Source organism: Megalops cyprinoides, chromosome 14 (genome assembly GCF_013368585.1).
Source record: "Megalops cyprinoides isolate fMegCyp1 chromosome 14, fMegCyp1.pri, whole genome shotgun sequence".
Classification (NCBI taxonomy): Eukaryota; Metazoa; Chordata; class Actinopteri; order Elopiformes; family Megalopidae; genus Megalops; species Megalops cyprinoides.
The window spans coordinates 31,935,018-31,955,591 of NC_050596.1; the positions used below are offsets into that span (position 1 = coordinate 31,935,018).

The 20,574-nt window shown below is 44.9% G+C and overlaps 1 protein-coding gene across 1 annotated transcript in view; it reads right to left on the reverse strand.

Moving 5' to 3' along the window:
* Nucleotides 1-976: 976 nt before the first annotated feature.
* pla2r1 (phospholipase A2 receptor 1) overlaps nt 977-20,574 on the reverse strand; it is a 30,964-nt gene continuing 11,366 nt past the window's right edge. Inside the window, exons 10-30 of the mRNA XM_036545678.1 lie at nt 17,871-17,983; nt 17,310-17,479; nt 14,868-15,076; nt 14,302-14,447; nt 13,705-13,789; nt 13,215-13,350; nt 12,817-12,852; nt 12,053-12,213; nt 11,505-11,569; nt 11,106-11,209; nt 10,690-10,826; nt 10,113-10,230; nt 9,358-9,497; nt 8,259-8,397; nt 7,303-7,538; nt 6,039-6,219; nt 5,121-5,252; nt 3,057-3,179; nt 2,472-2,648; nt 2,307-2,342; nt 977-1,578 (exon numbers count right to left, since the gene is read on the reverse strand). Of these exons, the coding sequence (XP_036401571.1) occupies nt 1,361-1,578; nt 2,307-2,342; nt 2,472-2,648; nt 3,057-3,179; nt 5,121-5,252; nt 6,039-6,219; nt 7,303-7,538; nt 8,259-8,397; nt 9,358-9,497; nt 10,113-10,230; nt 10,690-10,826; nt 11,106-11,209; nt 11,505-11,569; nt 12,053-12,213; nt 12,817-12,852; nt 13,215-13,350; nt 13,705-13,789; nt 14,302-14,447; nt 14,868-15,076; nt 17,310-17,479; nt 17,871-17,983 (2,862 nt within the window). The 3' untranslated portion in view covers nt 977-1,360. The remainder of the gene's footprint in view (nt 1,579-2,306; nt 2,343-2,471; nt 2,649-3,056; nt 3,180-5,120; nt 5,253-6,038; nt 6,220-7,302; nt 7,539-8,258; nt 8,398-9,357; nt 9,498-10,112; nt 10,231-10,689; nt 10,827-11,105; nt 11,210-11,504; nt 11,570-12,052; nt 12,214-12,816; nt 12,853-13,214; nt 13,351-13,704; nt 13,790-14,301; nt 14,448-14,867; nt 15,077-17,309; nt 17,480-17,870; nt 17,984-20,574) is intronic.

Below are 20,574 nucleotides of genomic sequence, written 5' to 3' on the forward strand. Positions count from 1 at the left end.
TCAACTTGCTGTCATCTGTTGCACTTTCTGTTTGTATTTCGTCCTGGTCTTCACTGCAAGGTAGCGAGAGCGGCGAGGACAGGCGCTCCCAGGCAAGCTTGCTGCGTAGTTTGCTATGCTTGCTGCGATAGAAATTGAAGTTGAATTGTTAATTATTAGTATATTGAGCAATGTGGAGAAATCTTCCCTTTGGCTTGGTCTCAGTCTTTGTGTTGTCTTAAAAAAACATATAATTTATGATATAGCTAGTCATGAAATAGCTACTGCGAATGACAGGATACATTAAGTGAAAGGATTAAAAGATGCCATCGCGGTGTCCACTAAAAAAGAGTTACATTTTCGTCCGTCAGCTGCTGATAATTTTAAAAATACAAAAGGAAAAAAAAAAAACACCAACCAGCAACCATACAAGTCAGATACCGGATAATTATCAGTTTCGAAAGGAGTTCAGCTTTTTTGCTTATTCGATGTGTGGTGGTACCTCCGCATGCTTTCAACAATAATTTAATCTATTATACACTTTGAGCAGGGCACAAATCTTTTAAATAAACAAATAAAACAATTTAAAAATGAAGAATATACCTTTATTTCAGAGGTCAAAGGCAAAAAATATTAAGTATCACTGCTATTAACATATTAAATAGATGAAGAAACTGACAATAAATGCATAATCAATCATTCTGAACTTCAAATGTATTTCTTTACAACAAACAAAAGCGGGATCGACGTGTTTTGCTAATACTGTAAACAGCGCTCAATGTTTCTACATAAAATAATATTGTACAATCCTTTTAAATACATGGAAGTATATTACGATGAAAAATAATGTACAAAAATACAGTACCACATGATGGCTTATTATTCATAATGTACCAAGCAAAACAAGATCCTATGCTGTGACAAATATTCAAGCAATACCTGAAATTAAAAATGTTCACCCTAATGTATCTTTTTAATTTCTACAGCCATTGTTCTTTACATTTCATGCATGAAATAATAACTTAATCATGATTCACCACAAATTCCCTGCACATGACATGAGGAACAACTTCTTTCGTGATTCTCACTGGATCTCCTTAGTTCTTCTATATCACAAGCTCAGACAGCTACAGTGTAAATTCACGGGCCAAAACTCATTTGCCACTTTTCTTGTGTGCTTCATACAAAAGAGGGAATATTTGTCCTTCTTCAATAGTGCAGAAGCCATCTGCCTTCAGCCGAGCCTATTGTCAAAATATCACCAATCCCTGATGTAAAAGTCGCATGAAAAAAATCAAGCATACATTGTTTTAAGGTCCTTCAAATGTTCCAAACAGCCGATATCTCTCCGGCTAAAGACACAAACCCTCGGGAGCAAGCCCTACTCCCCTGTGTTCGTGTCAAGGTCTGTGATAAGGATATTTCCTTCTGAATCTGTTGTCTGTGAGTCGGCCTGTCTGTAATAAGCGTTTCCCAAGGTCGAGAGTCTTCTGAAACGTGCAGCGTTCCTCTTGTACACAACCCAGAGTGAGGCTACCAGCACCCCAAAAATCAAGATGGCCACCAGGATGGCAACCGGAACGATGCTATGGTGCAACCCTGAAAGAAACAGAAAGCTGAGGGAGCTACACAAGCACAGCAGGCTACTTCTAAAGCACGAGGATAAAAGGGTGAAACAGATCATCATTCATCCCTCGACACTACTAAAACCGAACACAGAGAAAGTCCATTGTCTCACTGTGGTTGGCACTGTCTGATTCTGTTTGCACTGACTCTTCATTGCACTATATGTGATTTCTTGTTCTCATATGAGTGTGACGGGAAGTACTGTGTATTGTGCGTGGTATTGTGACTGCTGCCACCATTCCACTGAGGCAAATTCCTTGTGCATTTAATGAAAATAAAGGTAATTCAGACTCTGATACTGACTGTGGGCTTTCCAGGTTTACATGGACCACTGTGATTTGTGGACTGATGCCTGACTAACAACAACACGGTTTTATCTGCAAGAAACGAAACCGAAAGAGAAATCCACATCATCAGCATCGTAAACATAAGAAGGCAAGTTTAAGCTGGATAGTGTAACTTCATCTCAGGCTAAAGGCTGGTTCTATATGAAGCCTACTCAGTGAAGCGCACAGAAGTGTACAGGATTCCCACAACACCTTGCAATTGCTACTGTGAGGGACCGGGTGCAGGAACAATAGAATGTGTAATCCAGAATGAGATATTCACCTTATGTGTTTTACATGTCATCGACATGAAGTTTTATTGGAATCAATTTGATAGATTCAATGTCTGGATGAAGATTATCTGCAATTCCTTACCATTTAGTGGCTCCACCTCCACTTCAGTGATTGCGTCTGTAATGAGAACAGAAGAGGACTGAGCGAGGAGCATACAGTTCTCCAACTACGATCCAAACCAAATCACGCTGCTAACAATTTGATTTAAGAGGGTTAAACCATTACCGGCTTCTCCTGCTAACGTACCCGAGTGCGTTTTGCAAACGAATCCCAGCTTGTCTCCGCAGCGACTCAGGTGCCAGACGCTGTCGGACACCCTCATGGAGACACACGTGTCGACAGTGAGCACCTCTGGGTTTGGCGCTTTGAAGTGCCAGTTGGAGTACCTGATGGGGGAGCCGTCTACCCACGCCAGGGCATCATCTGCATGGTTACGGGGGCGAGAAACAGGGGGAACGAGTCAGAACCCAGACAGCCACAGACTGTATGAATAATCCCGTTATTACATTTTGGTATTTGGGTAGCAGTGTTGAGTGAGCAGGGAACTGACTATAAATGTTTCTAGACAGTGCACTGCTGTTGCACACTTTAGCAAGACACCTAACCTGAACTGCTTCAGTAGATATCCAGCTGGTTAAATGGAAACTAAATTAATAATTAATAGACTAAATGTTATCACTCTTCACTATATTACCCAATATATAACTGTATTACTCTATATATGCTCTGTTATTAACCTATATATAAGTCTACATTGGTTGCCCTGGATGAGGGTGCTGGGTACGCAAATCAATCTGGTATGTGAGTGCACTCCCTGGGTCGACTGCTTACTGTCTGTGTCATACAGAATTCCAAGCCACATGGTCTGGTGTGGAAATCCATACGACTTCAGCTCCTCCAGGATGAAGTGGTTCTCTTCCTCACTCTTAATGGTCAGAAGGTCGGAGGAGTTCACTGGAAAACAACGGTCAGGAATACGAGTCTCTGAACACAGACAGACAAAGCAAGGACTCCTTACTGTATAGTAAGACACAATGTGTTATATCTCAGATACAGATGCTATTTTTCCTATACCCATCTGTACAAGCTACTGAGAGACAGGCTCTTGTTTCAGTAATAGTACACAAATTGCATGTGTTACTCACTAACACATATTAACACCATTCAGTATCTTATAAGCTAACAGTCAGTTTTCATCCTGAATGATGACCCAGTACTTTTGTATCAGGAAATTACATGAACAAATTACTCCATTATATTAAAATAGCTCAATATTCTGTTAATTTTGTAAGATCATGAGCAAATCATCTTTTCTAAACCTCCTTTGAACACAGCATTGAATTTCCTTTGTTTTTCTTTCTATCGTTTCATTTTCATTTCTTTCTTGCCCTTTGCTCTGCTCTCTATACTCCTTGTTTACTTTCTTGTCTCAAATGACCGTGAAAGCCTAAATGGTGTCAGAAAGCTCTTGAAATCAAGCTGTGTTGCTATTCACTTTTGACATTTAAAATCCAATGTAAAGTTCAAACATCGTGGACTGAAATGTGGTACATAGTGTTAAAATAATGTTTTGTAACTATGGCCTATTAACTTCATAATTAAATAAAGAATAAATTAAATTCAGTTAATTAATAATCCTAGTGGCAGTAGAGGTGTGAGAACAAACATCATTTTTTGTGAATATATGTAATGCTGGTGTGATTTCTACCTTTCTTCCTGTTAGCTAGCAGTGAGCAATTTTTTTTTCAATAACACTTTCCCATTTCACTATTCCTCTATATAAAAGCTTCAAACTCCATGTTAATGTTTGTAATATAACACTGTGGGGTTGTGGAGAAATACAGTATATGTACGTAGGTGGAATTTGACATTTGTGCTGGGGGGGGGCAAACATTTTTTAACTGACTTCCGTGGCGTGTTACGCATATACATACAGTAACAGAAGACAATAGTGCCAAGCTTGAACTCCGCTTATGTATATGTACTACATTACATTACATTCATTTAGCAGAGAGCTTACCCAGAGCAACTTACTAATAGATAATAAGTACATAATGTACATCATGTTGAAGTTTTGAGCATAAGAGTTCAAACACTGCATGACACTCTTGGTGCTATATGGAAAATGATGGGAGAGCTGGTAGACCAGAATAAGACATCACTGTGGGGTTATAGATGTGATCTGGGTGTGGTGATCCCACTGGAGTGGAGTCCGGACTTAGAGAGCCTAATGATAAACTGCATCTCATCCATTATTGATTGTAAACCACTTAATCTAAGGTCATATGGGGAGAGCGTCCATCAGCATTCACCGATAAATCAGTATAGGCACTTTCTGACTGATCCTGGATCAGAATCAAAACTCTGGGTTTAGGACTGGGGTTTAGGGTTATAGGTGGGCAAGATGATGTCATATCTATTGTCACGGGCAGAACATACCCGGCGCCATGTTTAAACTCTCTCCTCTGAAATAATAAATGCCCATCAGAGAGACACTCTTTTGGGAAATTATACAAATCCCTCCAGCAGAGGGAGCTCTTCTAATACAGTTTGAGCACAGATAACTGGCCAGAGTGCCTTCTTTTATAGAGTCGTTTCTGGATCAGATGTGCTAAGGGTGACACCATCATTTGTGACTGTGATCTAGAGACTGTGATGTACGGTAGTGTGTGTACTTGGCTTCCCTTAGTTTCTAGGCTGTCTAGTCAGGTTGTACAAGTTCCCTTGTGGTAGGGCTTGAATAGTGTTAAGCTCACACTCAGTGGTCTGACACTGCTGCTCATTCACCTTGAATGGGTACACTTCTGTTCTCTGGTGCTGAAAGTGGCTCTGGATAAGGGCATCTGCTACATGAATGTAATATTATGTAATGACTGATTAAAGAGCCCGTCAGACCTTTGCTTCTGCAGTGCTCTCTGGCCTCCTCCAAACCCATCCTCTGCACCACAGGCTCGAAGGTGTAGCACCGGCTCTCAAACTTCACCCACGTCTTCGGACAGGCCACCTCATACGCAAACACGTTGCTTTCTGCAGAAAAAAAAAAACAAGAAAACTTGAAAAGAATAAGAAAATGTTAACTGCTGAAGCATCCATATAAAACTATCTTGATGCATTCACATCATGATCACATCAAAACATCATCTCATAAACAACTCTGAAAGCACAGGCAAAGTGATTCTCTTGAACAGCTGTTCAGCATGGAATTCTGGCTTCCACACAAGAACTCCAGAATCAATCAGTAATGCATTCATGAGGAGAAAACAAGTCATCACTTATGAATCTGTGTGTTTCCACTGACATCACTCCCAGTGCTGTGGTGTGGAGCAGAGGTGGACACCCTGGCTTCAGAAAGTTAAAGTCCTGCCACATATTTGCTCCACCCATGCACTACATCAGCTGAATTTAAGTAGCACAACTCTTCAGCCAGGTAGAGGTAAGAGCTAATTAGTGAAATCACCTTGTTTAGTGAATGGCTAGAACAAGTACATGGTAGGACTTTTACTTTCTGAAGCCGAGGTGTCCACCTCCAGTGTGGAGTAGAGTTTAGTGTGTCACATTTGTGTTAGAGTGAGGACAGTTTCCCTGGTGGTCTTTAAATGCTACAGCTAGTCTGACCTGTATAAGATAAACACTAATCCTGCCTCTGAAAGCAGGAAGCTGAGTCTCTCCCAGGTGTAAAATGCCCCGAAATGTTTTTGAGAGTCACGCAGTCCACGCTGCGTGGGGTAACTCTGGTGGTAGCACTTGACTCGGTTTCTGTGAGCGGGTCTGAGAGAGCGGGGTGGAGCGATGTCGCAGCGGCGTGGGACTCACGCGGAGGGGGCACGTGGCACACGGCACCCTGCAGGGGGGTCTCGCAGTCCGCCCGGCGCCACCCCCCGCGGGGGTCCATGTAGACGCAGTCCCCGAGGGCGTCGTCGTCCTCGTCCTCGCCCGAGTCCCAGTGCGTGAAAACTGCGTCGCTGCCGTCCGACCACTGGTAGTTAATCCCGTCCTGTCGGAGCACACAGACCAATCACACACTGAATTCACAGGGGAGTGGAGGGGGCAAAGGTCATGAGAGCAATTCACATCCAATCATTAGAGCACAGTGAGGCAGGTTGCCTGGGAAACGGCAGAATGTAGTTCACCTCATGCTGGGGCAATGTAAAGAATGGGCGAGTCACAAAACTACAGGTGGGGAAACTGATGTCCCCGTCCCCTCATTCCAAACTCTGAGGGTGACATTCCAGGATTTTAGGAAGCTCTGCCTGCATGTCTGTGTGGATCAGAAATACCGGGATTGTGTGGCGTATAGGAACAAATTGAGGAAAAAACACAAGGATTCATGGGAAATAGGGGTGGACATCTGAAAAGTTAGACATCAGGCAGCCTGTATTAGACAGAATGATGGGTCCTCCATTAGGTCTGTTTGTGTGATTTGTTTCTCTTTGTTGATATACGAAGTCAGTTACAACCTGTACTGCCACAGAGTGCCAGGAACCCTCATATTTCAGGCTACATGGAGAGTCCTCCCATACCCCTGCTGCGGCGTGAGTTAGTATGGTGGAGTGGGTTTTATGTGTAACTTCCACTTTTGCATGTCTACACTGAAGATCACACATGTACTGTGGGACTATGTCTACCACAGGTGGTAGGCTACCATTCCAATTGATGAACAGGAGATCAGAATACTAACATTTAAAATCTGAGAAACATTTTCAGAGGAAACCTCTCATATCATATTATAACATATCATATCATATAACAGCATATTATATAAAGTAAGTGCATTGGGCTAAGAATGACATACAAAAGCTCATAGGAAGAACACAGACAGACAGATACAGAGGAGAGGTAGGGAAAGGCCTTGGAGTAAGAGACAAGCAGAGGCCTTTCTGACCATGCGACGTGTCTCAGTTCACACATACGCGTCCCTCTGTGCCCGGTCTCCACCCACGAAAACCGGAGCTCACTCAAACACAAGAGCGTTCATGCCCAAGCACAGCCAGCACATGCTGTTAGGACCGAGACACGGTGAGGTGTGTGGGGTTTTTTTAAAAAAAAAAAACTCAGGCGACGAACGCGGAATACATACGTCTTGACTATACAGTCCAATCCAGTGGGGGAATGCCAATCTATTCACAAGGACAGTAAGGAAAGCTTGATGGAAGGGGTCTGTAATGCTCACTAGCTCAGTCTCATTCTCTAAGCATCTATTGAGCGCCTCGTACCAGCTCATGTTGCCACGGACAACCCTGTAGCTGCGGTTCTTGTACTCAATAGTATCGGGGAGAGGGTGAAAATAGGATTGGGATGGGGGTTTAGATGGGTCTGTGCCGAGAGAGACAGACAGAGAGAGAGAAAGAGAGAGAACAGGAGGGAGGGAGAGGGAGGGAGGGAGAGAGTCAGAGAAAGAGAGAGAGAAAGAGAGACATCGTTTAGAGTGAGGGACACAAAATGGATTGTCACAGAATCACAGGAACACACAGCAGTACTTGCACCCGGGTCCCCGGAGGGCTGCGGCCTGCAGTGGATATGCTTTTAACTCCCTGCGCTGAGATTCATGGGATACGTGATTATTTCAGTGGGTCAGATCAACCCCTGATCCTGCTCTCATGAGTCACCAAAATGGCTGTAACTGAAGTTAAAACACAAACTAGCCTTAATGGCCATTTACTTGGTGCAACCAGCTAAAAGCTTTGAGATTCATTACAAATACTTATTTTCAAATACAGTTCCAGTGCATTTTTCCAGGTATTTTTCAAGCACATTTTTTCAAGACATCTTAAAAGGAATGTAAATGTTAAATGTTAACTGTAAGGTACAGTGTTGATAAGGGGTTTTCATTTTTATTTGCTGAACAGAAGCATAAGAGTGACTTACACAGCTGACATTTTACAGACCACTCATCTATATTTTACCGAAGAGATTCAGGTTAAAGACACCGGGGCTTTGCATGAGGACACAACAAGAATGAACAGACGACCATGGATTTAGCAATAACCAATCACAGGCAGAGGCTGCTGCGGCGCGGTCTGACCGAGGTCCTACCTTGGGCTTTCTGACACACAAACCCGTACCCTCCCTGCGTACACCTCTCGTCGTACCACTTCCCGGTGAAGTGGAAGTTGTGATTGTTGGAGAGCAGAGTGCAGAGGGGGTCGTCCCTGTCCACCAGCGCATCGTAGTCCTGTGGGGGGGGGGGCGTTTCAGAGATACCCTCAGTACTGTGACCTGTCGTTTCCGTAGGCGGCAGTGTAGCAAAGCTGTTAAGAAGCAGGACTCGTAACCGAAAGGTCATCGGTTTGATTCCCCGCTGGGGCACTGCTGCTGTACTGTTGGGCAAGGTACTTCACCCACAATTGCCTCAGTGAATATCCTGTATACGTGGATAACACTGTAAAAACAGTAACCAATGCAAGTCGCTCTGGATAAAAACATCTGCTAAATGCCAGTGATGTAATGTAATGTGATGTGACAGCTGGGACACGTTTTCCACGTTGTGCTAAGTGATCTGCAACATGGACTGAAGGCACACAGCCGGAGGGATTCTACTGATGAGACGTCAAGAGAGAAGACAGTGAGGCACGCTGTTACCCCCGCACTCTCTCTGAGGCTCTTATTCTGTCTTACACACTGTGAAAGAGTTATCACGACCGATGAGACCTTCAGGGAGCCGCTGAAACACAAACCCTCTAAATACACACAGATGAACCTGGACCCTGGTGTTTACCTCTCAGTTAGGCCCTCGTAGTTGCTATATGTAACACTATCATGAAATACTGTACAATTTTAATATAAGGATGTAAAAACTAGGCCAATTACCTCCTATTTCTACAACAATGTGCCGATTGAGTGATCAGCCCTGTGCAGCACACTCCAGCGACATTCAGTACATGACTGCAAAGTTTTCATCCTCATCCATCACCCAATAATTCCCCAATAAGTATGACAGCATTCAACTGATTATTACTGATGGAGCATAAGGTGTAAAAGCACAAACTTTGATGCTTGTGAGAGGAGTATACATGAAACTATGAGCTGAAAATGAGTATAAATATGAATATATTTTGTAGTCATACTCTGCAGTTTGGGTTCAGCTCCCTGCTTACAGACCCACTGGAATCTGAGGCCACACGGGTACACTTACAGAAACAGAACTCTCGGGTTCAGTTGGAGACCAGTTAGTGTATGTCACAGGTCTCCCATTGGTCCATTTCATTGTGTCCTCATCCCGCAGACCAATCCAGACACTCGTTGACCCCCCGGCCAGCAGCATTGTGATGTAAGCTTAAACACAGAGAAATTGAACAGGTGCATATGTGAAAAGCAATCTTAAATGTTACGCTGTTGTAATTATGACAGTTAACATTTAAAACAAGCGCAGGGTTCCTGTTTTTAGTGTACCTCATAATTTTACTAGTCATTCACCCGGTTGTGGTACTGCAGAGCAGTTTAAAAGTTTTCACAGGAAACAACTGCCACAGTGAGAGATGAACAAACACACTACTCTCGCCATTTTGAGCCACCACGCTTGTAATGCCACGAGCTTCTACCACAGCAAAATGTTTATACTGCCGCCCTTTTTCCTCTGACACTGTACCTTACGTATGTATATATTAAAGTCATGTATCACCCTGATCTTTTATCACGGTGTGTAGGTGGAGCTGAGATGTGGTCTGAGTATGTGGGTTTTCAGTCTGTGCTGGAAAATAGACAGCGCTTCCCCTGAGCTGACTGTTTTGTGGAGCTCATTTACTCATTTGGGGGCCATAGAAAATAATAAGGGATGTGATGGGGAAGAGCAACCCTTCCAGGAGGGGATGACTAGGAAGGAGAGGACTGAAGTCTGGCAGGACTGTAGGGACAGACGATTGCGAGAGGACCTTAAATGCCACGCAGTACCTTGCTCAATCTCGTTTTCTATGGCCACCAGTGACCCCTGAAAGGACGAGCAGATGGCCTGGGCATCTTTCCAGGTCTTCCCGTTACTCGGGTGCTTCGGCAAATGCAGCAACAGACACTGCCACGAAAATACAAACAAAGGGTTTCACAAACTACACGCAGAATACAGCTGATGAAAAAATATACAGACAATAAAAAATGTAGCACTGTCTATTTTTATCTATCTTTACTAGGGTGAAGTGTATGATTTGGGTTTCAAATACGTCTTCAGTGACAGAATTGTGACATTTGATATCGTTTGCCACACTTACACAGATTGCACATTCTCAGAATGACTGGAGAGGGCGCTATTTACAACAGAAAAGAACTAGATTGAGTCCAGCTCTAACAATCGCTCTCCTCAACTACCGAAAAAGCGAAGCTTCACCAAGAGGATTTCCAGTACAGCTATGTAGTAAGAACAGGCCATCGTAGAAGATCTTATATGTCAAAGTTCATTTTATTTATATGTCAAACTTTATTAGTCCATGCAGAGATTTTGTGTAAAATTTAAGTAAAACCTTTGGCACAGCGTCACCTTGTGTCCGAAATACAGCCACTTCTCCGGGCATCCACCAATCAGGTGCGGCTCTCGGGGGATCTCCATGACGGACACAGTCTTGCGCTTGCAGACGTATCCACGGCGATCACTGCACTGACCTGCTGACCACTCTCCTGCCGCCCACACGGAAACAGCAAACACATACTCCCAGTCAGCAATGGCATTCAGTTCACACATTCACGAGAAAACCAAGTGTGTGTGTGCGTGTGAGAGTGTGTGTCTGTGTGTGTGTGTGTGCGTGTGTGTGTGCGCGTGTGTCTGTGTGTGTGTGTGTGTGTGTGTGTGTACATGCGTGAGTGTGTGAGTGTGTACGTGTGTGTGTGTGTGTGTGTGTGTGTGTGTGTGTGAGTGTGTGTGTGTGTGTGTGTGTGTGTGTGTGTGTGTGGACTCACCTGACAGGGAGGACATATAGGCACAGGCGCTGCTCTTCCCCGGGGGGTGATAGGAGTTCCCTCCTGCCCACCTCTGGAAATCCAGCGGAGATTCGTCTGTCCATCTGCCCAGCAGAGCACAATACCTTCAGCACAACCCAACCACTGCAAGTCTCCTTCAGCCCCGTTAATTTACACAGCAACACAACCACTGCAAATCCCCTACATCTACATAGCAACACCAGCTTCCAAGCTCAGAGGGAGCTGAGGTCCAGGCCCCCTGGGAACACCGGTATCCGAACGCAACAGTTCCAGGCAAATAACGGGTGACTGTGTCAAAGCCATTAAAAGTCATTCATAAACATTTCTGCACAAATGAATACCCATGGTGTTGTATGAGTTGAGAACACCGAGGTGCACCTGAACTCCTGGTCGATTGTATCCAGAGACAGTCCAATCCACCACTCCACAGAGCCCTGTGACACCTGGGGAGAAGAGGAAGAGGAGTATTCCTTTAATGTGCCACTCGCCACCACAGACCACCCTGCCATTTTAATCCTAACCGTACGAGAGCACTAAAGTCATATTTCAACTGCACTGCCTTACACTCCTGCTGTCAACCCTACCTCAAACACACAGAGCTATGAACAAGTGGGGTGTCAGTCTGGATCATCAGACAGACAGTGGTCATTTTCCTTTAATGTAACGTTGTTCAGCACACTCTCTTACCTAAGGCTACTTCAGGAGGCACAAATGTACACGCTACCTGTTTGCACAGGTGAAAAAATACTGAAACTATTCACCTTAAATGCCTTGCTCAAGAGCACAACAATGCACGGGATTCAAAAATGCAACCTCCTGGTTACAAGGCCAAATCCGTAACTGCTTCACCGTACCATCATATGAGGTTATTCTAATATCATTCACATTATGATTATTATTGTTCTTATTGTTACATGTTCACTGACCCTCTGTGTGCGGTCCCTGATGAAGTTCTGCTCCACAGGGGAGTGAATGGACACCAGGTCGCCTCCCATGATCTTACAGGCAAAGGCCACCGTCTCCCATGGAAATGGCTGCCGGTCAAAATAGTACTCGGCCCCTCTGTGGAAGACCCAGGGCTCGCCGTCTGTGTGGAGAAGAATCACACAGAGTTATGCGTGTTTATTGCGCAGTAATGTATACTTACAGCACACAGCAATGCATGCTTATCACATACAGTAATGCATGTGTATAACACACACTAACGTAGTCTTATTGCACGCAGCAATGCATGGTTATCACACAATAATGCAGCCTTTCCTTTGAATGAGGAGAGCTTCGCCCCACACACATTTCCTACACCACCGTCTATGGGCAGCACAGGGGGAGTCCGCCCTCTGCGACTAATGACCGAAACGTGCTCTTGACAGCCCTACCCCTCCTACCCCACCACCTCCTCAAACAGGGCAGTGGAGAAGGTGTATCAAAGGACAGGATGGGTGAAGCAAAAGGCATTCAGAGAAACAGTGGAGACAGGGCAAATGCTTTCCCTTCCATTCACTGGTCAGTTCCAGCAAACGATGTCAGTGTTTCTGCTCATGAATAGAGGAATGACGTCAGTGTTTCTGCTCATGAATAGAGGAATGACGTCAGTGTTTCTGCAATGGATGAAGTCACGCTAGTCCTGCCAGTGGGTTACCATCCCTTCCTTGGTAAACTGACACAGCGAACGACAGACCGCTTCACTTACGCTCAGTGTACCAGTATGGCCTCTTCAGCTCCACCCCTGCCAAATGGAGAGTTCCATTAACACACCAAGAATTCACAACTCAAACGATCAAAGTGTATTTCAATATACAAAAAAAGCTTCTCAAGGAGCTTCTCAAGGAGATACCACCATATTCACAATACATAACATACATGCAATCAAGTACAATCAAACACTGCTGACCTGACCTTTGATGCAACCTCAACCTCTAGTGGTTATAATGTGTTAGTGCACCCTTTTGGCACAGGCTGTCAGATAAACAGATAAAGCCTAATACATTGCCCTGCGGATGGGTATAATTCATGTGGAACTGTGCTTAGTCATGGCGAGTTTTCAAAAACAGCGGCAGGCTACTGTTGAGACAGGCTACTGAACAGTACCTCGAGGTATCTTACAGATCCACTCATGCTTAGCATCACAGGGCTGGGGAATCAGTGTGTTGATTAAGTCACTGTACACGGCACAGTTGTGCTTATCGTCCTCATTGTTCTTGTCCTCTATGAATGAAGAGACGACCTGAAGAATGACGGCAAAAAGAAACAGGATATTAACTCAATCCTGACTGTTTCAACCCAGCAGACATTTGTACAATGGAGCTACGTGCCACTGCTAACGTTTCCTCGCGTTAGAGGGCTGCAAGCTGTGTAACTGCCAGATTACTGGACAATAGGCCTGAGGAGTGTTTCCATTATTAGTGAATCACTGCGTTGAGCAAGATACTTCTCAGCAACCACTGTGAAAAGGGCTGCTTAGTGCTAACAGTAAATGCACCACACTATGAGGACCTCTGCTCGGGTCAGTGAATTCTAATAAAATGGAGCTGAGGGCACAGAGATCACTGAGAGCGATGCCAGGTGTTCTGGTACCTACAGGTGTGCCATCAGACCACTCCCAGGACCCTGCGGATTGGGGGTTCCTCTTGTTGAAGCCGACCCAGAACCAGCGGCTCTCTGGCCTAAGGAGCCACAGCCAAATCAAAGACATGCAGAGTCATGGTCACAACAGAGTCAGAGTCACAGGCATGATCGCAGCAGTCACAGAGTCACAGAGAGACAGAGTCACAGAGAGTCATAGTGTCAGAGTAAAAGACAGAGAGAGTCACAGCGGAGTCAAGAGGCACAGAGGCACACTTGCAGCACATCAACAGATACAGCACCACACTAACAGCAGAGTTACAGACAGTGCAGTGAGTTTCACTCTGGCTCAGAGCAGATATGACTGTTATTTATGATTTCCCCATAACACAGTAAAATTAAAAATAAGAATGCAGCAATTTCTAACAAGGTATTCACAAAGTATAACCAGAAACATTGAACACCCATGGTTTGCCATTTATTGTGCCCAAATCTGACATTATATTGTTTGTTAAAATAAAAACACAAAAATATGTCCTGTAACAGTTTACCTGCCCTAATATGATTGATACAGATATAATGGACTAAAAAAATCAATTCATTTCCAACATACCCATCAAACATGGTTGCTATAATCGTTTTGACGAAGGCCTCCTCCTCGTAGTGGTGGAAGCTGGCCAGGTTTGCCCCCAGAGCCTGGCAGAAAAAGTCTGCCTCCTCCCACGAGCGTTTCATTAGGATCTTCTCACTATGAAACACCTAAAGCAGGAGATTTAACACGCATTTCACTAGCTGATTGTCATAGGGAGACTACGCTGCCCCACAGACAGACAGCTGCCTTACAGACAGACAGTCTGCCCCAGTGACAGAGAGCCTGTCACACAGACAGACAGCTGTCTTACAGACAGACAGCCTGCCCTACAGACAGAGCTGCTGTATAGATACCTCTGCTTCAGTTGGTCACCCTATTTTGGTTTGGCCAACGACCTCGCACCTAAGAAACTAGACATTCAGTCACCCTCAGGGGGGTTCTTACATGTCTTACTCTCTGATTTATGGTCCAATCACACCAGCGACTGAGTAAATGACCTTCAGTATGACCTTCAGGCAGGGCGGGCTAGTCTGAGACACACCACTCAGCTTGAAGAAAATCTGACCTCTGACCTCGTAACCCCTGACCTTGTAACAGTGCAGCAGCCTGGCATTGCTCTCCCATCCGGGCGGGCAGGCCGCACGCTTGTCAATGTGCACGGCAGGCACGGGGACTTCCTGGTAGCTGCCGATGCTCTGCTTGCACACAGACAAGGCCTTATGGGATTTGCAGTCCTTCACTTCCCAGTGGCCCAGGGCCTGGCCGCCAGTCATAGCCACACAGCCCCCAGAACTGACTGCGAGACAAAGAGAGAGAGAGAGAGAGAGAGAGAGAGAGAGAGAGAGAGAGAGACAGAGACAGAGACAGAGAGAGAGAGAGAGAGAGAGAGAGAGAGAGAGAGAGAGAGACAGAGACAGAGAGAGAGAGACAGAGACAGAGAGAGAGATATTGTCACAAACAATGGTATAGAACTTAACACAACAAAGACACAATTTTAAAGAAACGATCCAGTGGTGTGGACAGCTAAGATGGCCAAATTCAAGGCCATGTGGTTTTAAGGCCTATGAGTTCTGCACAGAGCATCACTGGATGGTAAAGCGCAGAGTCAGCAGCTTTCCAATGCACCGAACGCCAAGCTGTTCATGTCGGGAAGAAAAGGACTCTGTCGCTAAAATCTCTGAGAGGTGCGAGATCCGATAGACGAGAGGGAGAGCCGACTGCGTGTGAGTGAGGAGACCACGGGGGAGGGCCGGAGTGACAGACAGCTCAGTGGGGTACGCGAAAGGCCCCGTGAAGCACCAGAGGAGATTAAAAACAGTGCATCCGGTGAAAACCGAGAACAGCCTCCCTGTCACTTCAGACATGGGTGAACAATGCCAGAAATGCAACGCGATGTTTAGCAGCCAATCTGTGGAGTTCTGAGCTGTAAAATGGTAGAGAGACACCGAAATACGGAGACGCTGAATGGGGGGGTCTCCGTATTCACGCAAACCCTGAACAGTCTATTGTTTGGAAAAATGTTCCTGAGCTCAGAAGACACAGACTCAGGCAGACAGAATATTCGGGTTTGCTGAATATCACAATAGAACATGCTTTGTTAACCTTTAACTTTCACTACACTTCAGAGTTTTTCTGTGTGATGTAATTGTTACCTGAAGAGGTAAACAATATCAGCTTTGGAGCCAAAAAACGGAATGTGCGTTTGTCTGCAGTCTTATTTCACCATATTTCATTCGACATAAACCCCTTTAAATTCAGACATCACTTGGCAAAACAAGATGCTTAATTCAAATCCGAATTTGACCTTCACTTGGTCTGGAGTTGAGCCGATATTGTAACGAAAAAGACGTTTTGCCCGGGGATGAATTAAGCTGATAAAATCACATCTTTGTGAATTCCTGAGTGAAACACCCACACCAGAAGCAGGATCTGGGACTGTTTCCAGCCTCCTCAGGTAACTATTACATGCAAATAGGCAAACATTCCTGTAAGGAAGCCAGGTGAGGTATGACAGGACTGGTTAGACTGTGTATCTGCTTGCTGGGAAATCTGAGCATCCTATGATGCCCTTCATTACACGTGTGGCTCCTTCATTGAAAAAAAAGGGAGCAAAAACATCTCAGCAGCATCTCTCTTTCAATGTCACAATCGGGTGGCATTTATGCCTTATCCTAAATCTCTGAAGAGCCCAGCTTTTTAAAGACTGAGATTTGGTCAAATGTTATATATATAATTAGTCAAAGAACGATTAAAGTACCTTACAGTCTAGAATTTTTGAAAATGCTGAGAGCAAGAAGTTTCAACAACATACAAGTTTGCTTCAATTTTTCCTGTGGCCATGTCACATGTGTTAAAGCACTGGGGAGACACAGTATGTCTCACCACCAGGATGTGGCCACAGTAATTACTGCAGATATTACAATGCTTGCTGCTTCCTCGCCAGCATGCCAACAGCATTGAATACAACTGTGGGACATTATGTAAAATGGACCTGTCTAGAGTTTCTGCCAGACTGAGTTTTTGTGATTCTGCGGTTTGTCGTGGCAGGTATGTGCGGAGACGTGCTCTTTCCCCAACTCAGTGGCTTCTCCTCACCTTCTGGTTCGGACCCAGCACGTTTTTTTTTTGCGCTACTGTCATGTTATAAAGCACAAAGAGCGTTAGAGCTCAGCATTAGTTTGCATGCACAACATGCGAGATGAAGGGAACCTGACAGGACCTGTTTGAGTTTACATTTACATATTTTCGCTTGGCGGACAGCATAATTCCAGACAACTGACAAAGCAAAGTGCACATAATTAGGCAACATAAAGGTTATACAGTACAAAGACAAGGTCAGACCATATCTGAGGTGGTAATATGCCACAGGGGTCAACAATAATTCAGCCGTACTGAAAACTACAGTAAATGAAAGTGTCAATGGAGAAATCAGTGCACCCTGAAAGCGTTGTTGTGAAAAAGTAAGGCTTGCACACTCCAGCAGTTAGGAGGGGAAAGTGTGGGTGCATGGGGCGCCTCCCTGTGCCGACCTGGCTGGTGCCGGTTCCAGTTGGTGTACAGGAGGGGATGGGCGGATCCGTTCTGGGCCAGCCAACTGTACTCGCCGGTTCTGTTCTGGTCTTGCAGCGCGATCCAGTAGTACTGGCTCATGTTACCGGCTACTGAGTTTATCAGGCTGTTTAAGAAAGCTTGTTCAAACCTGAAACGGAGAGAAACACAGCCCACAGTTTGAATGGCATCGAAATGTGAAACATTACTGGGCCTCTCAATCTATCCTGGCAAACCAACGGTTAAAGAAGACTTTTGGAACAGGAATCAGAAATACTGAACTACATTTACAGCTACGGGCAATCCCATTATGGGTAATCAACTAGTTTGAACATTATCAAAATATGAAACATTACTTATATTCCTTTGGAAAAGGAATAAGAAATGCTGAAATTTACACCTATAAATTTACATCTTCCATTTACAACTATAGCCCATCAAAATATTCTGACAGCAAATTAAGACAAAAACGTGAGGAAAACACAGTTATGGCACCAAAGTGATGCAGTTGAGGATATTAAACGGCACACACATTGGGTTACCTGTTTTCCACAGTGACAAGAGGTGCTTTACAGTAATATCCCCTGACCGCGTCTTCATAGTTTTGTAAATGGCCTGTGACCATGTAGCAAGAATGACCCCTCCGCTTCCAACCCTAAAATAACAGACAAACAGAAAGATTTTTCTCATTGAGTCTCTGAGTCCCTGTAACACCAGCTGGCATGCTGATGTCACTTAATTAACATGTGGTCATTTGCATGCAGTATAAATGATTAAACTACTTAATGATTAAACTACTACAAAAAAAGGTTTTGAGATAAAATTGGGGATTTCCCTGAATCTACTGATGTTCTGACTCCAAAATTGGTAAAAGACCAACAGAAAAAAAAAGCTTCCCAAGCAAAGCAAAGCTGTGAAACAGAGGGGCAGCATAGGAGAAGCCGACCAGAGATACTAACACTCTCATATTACCGCCTGACTCCCTCACAACCGCGTTTTATTACAGTAAAAATAATCTGCCGTCAAGTCAAAACCACAGCGGTCCGCACTTTTAACCAGGCGTGACCGGCCGCGGTGAGGCAGGCGGGTGAAGAAGACAGAATACAGCGGGACGGACGCCCATCTGGGGCTGTAACAGGACCCCAAAACCCCCCTGTTTTCACAAGTGGCTTCCATTTGCTCCTGCGCTGGGTGACCAACGGCTGTCACGGACATCCCCTCCCCGATCCCCCAGGCATCCTCTGATCTGACAGGGGGGGTGAGTGCTTTTTAATTCCACTGGAAGCCGTCTGGCTGGGGGGATTGTGCTCACGCCTGCCTCTCTCTGCTATGATCCGGGGAGGGAACATTCTACAGATGCCCTCTCAATGACTCGGCCTTGATTTTGTCATTTAAATCCACCGGCTCTTTTTAACCATCACCACGGAAAATGCGTGAACTTTTAAAATCTGCACTTGGACAAACTAATCCAAGAGCTGCGCTTTCACACAAATGTAAAACAAATACAGTAAGTAGTAATGTAAGTAAGTGGTAATGATGGAAAAAAAAAACATTGCCTGAATTTCATGATGCTGTCAATTAAAACCGTGAGTGTGAGGGGAGATTTCTGCCAAAAATCAACAACGACACAAAACAAGAAAGAGAAATGTCAAATCAGGCAAAGAAATGTAAAATGTGAAAAACATATGTTGTGTAGTAGCAGAAAAAGCTTTAACTGTCTGACATTTTTTTGGCATTTGAACATTTATTTTCCTCTTTCCTCAATTTAGATTCTGGTCCTTTGAAAGAGGGGCGGGGTTTTTCAGCGGCCTTTGTCACATGAATGTCGGCTATCAAGTCACTGTTTGCTAGACAGGGTGGGTTGCTTTTGTCGTCTAAGAAATGTAGATTGTGCAAACGGTCATCCACATCACGGCGGGCGATATCACATCAGCACTGTTTGAACTCAGAAAATCAACCCACCCCCGCCTGTGACACGCCCACTGGCAAACCCCACCCCCCAGCGAGCGAATGGCTGACCCAGGGAAACCAGCAGGGGAGCAGGAAACAGGAAATGAGGGAAAATTGACACCAAACTTCTCAACATTTCTTTTCTGTTTCTTTTTTCTGACTTCCCTTCTCACTGGTCGATATTTCGTTTCCAGCAGTGAAATTCCGATTCCTTGCTCCGTGTTTCCCTCTGTTTTTTTTTTTTAGTGCAAGTCGCACTTCGTACACAGACGCCCGCCAAGCGTTCCCATGGTTACCGCTGGGCCCCGCAAGGGCGTTCCGCCCATATCGGGGCGTTGCGTAACAAGGCTCATGAGTCAGAGGGTGAATTTCTGCAAAATAAGAGCTTGGCATGATGTGAAAGCCAGACAGTGCGTCACTCACTCACTTGAATCAAAGCATTGTGCAGATCACCAACAGTCTGGCTCACAGCATTCACAGAAAAAAAGGGGCCCTTTTTCTGTGCACGCCCTGGGTCTGTGCAGCGCGGACCTCAGCCAAAAATCAGTTGTTTCGGAGACCATGACTAACGGGGCACGAAATAAATCTTGTCGCTATCAAAACGGGCAAGACAGCAGTGCCTTTCAATTCAGTGAGCAATTATCACAAAGAGGAACCCCACATTCCATTACTATAACTAATCTGGACACTTTACCCATCTACATGCCTGAACACCCAGCACCTTACTCCAAGGCCTAAATGGCAGTGGCCCAGTGAGGAAGAGAAGACACAGCTTCTGGACCACAATCTCAGCTCCTCAGACACCACTGATCTGCCACAGAGAGGGGCAGACGGTGTGATGGCTCAGCCTCTCGTAGGCTCTTACCCGAGGGAAAAGGAAGAGCCCAATCGGCCTTCTTGGTCTAAGCAACACATTGAGCTCTACAGCTTTGCACCGCAGAGATAACAGACTCTAATACACCTTGTGAGCCTTTCATTACATTATATCATTGTCATTTAGCAAACACTCTTACCCAGAGCAACTTATATAGGTTACAATTTTTACATGTTGTCCAATTGTACTGATGGGTCAAATTTGGGTTAAGTACCTCGCCCAAGGGTACAGCAGCAGTGCCCCAGCAGGGAATCAAAACAGCAACCCTTCAGTTCTGAGGCCAGTTCCTTACCTTCATACTACACTGCTGCCTTACAATGTATATTTGCTCTAAACAGGCAGATTACATACCACCCAACTATTCAGTCAGGATACTTACAAAAGCTATTCAGGCTAGGTGGTTTGGTGAATGCTAAAGGGGT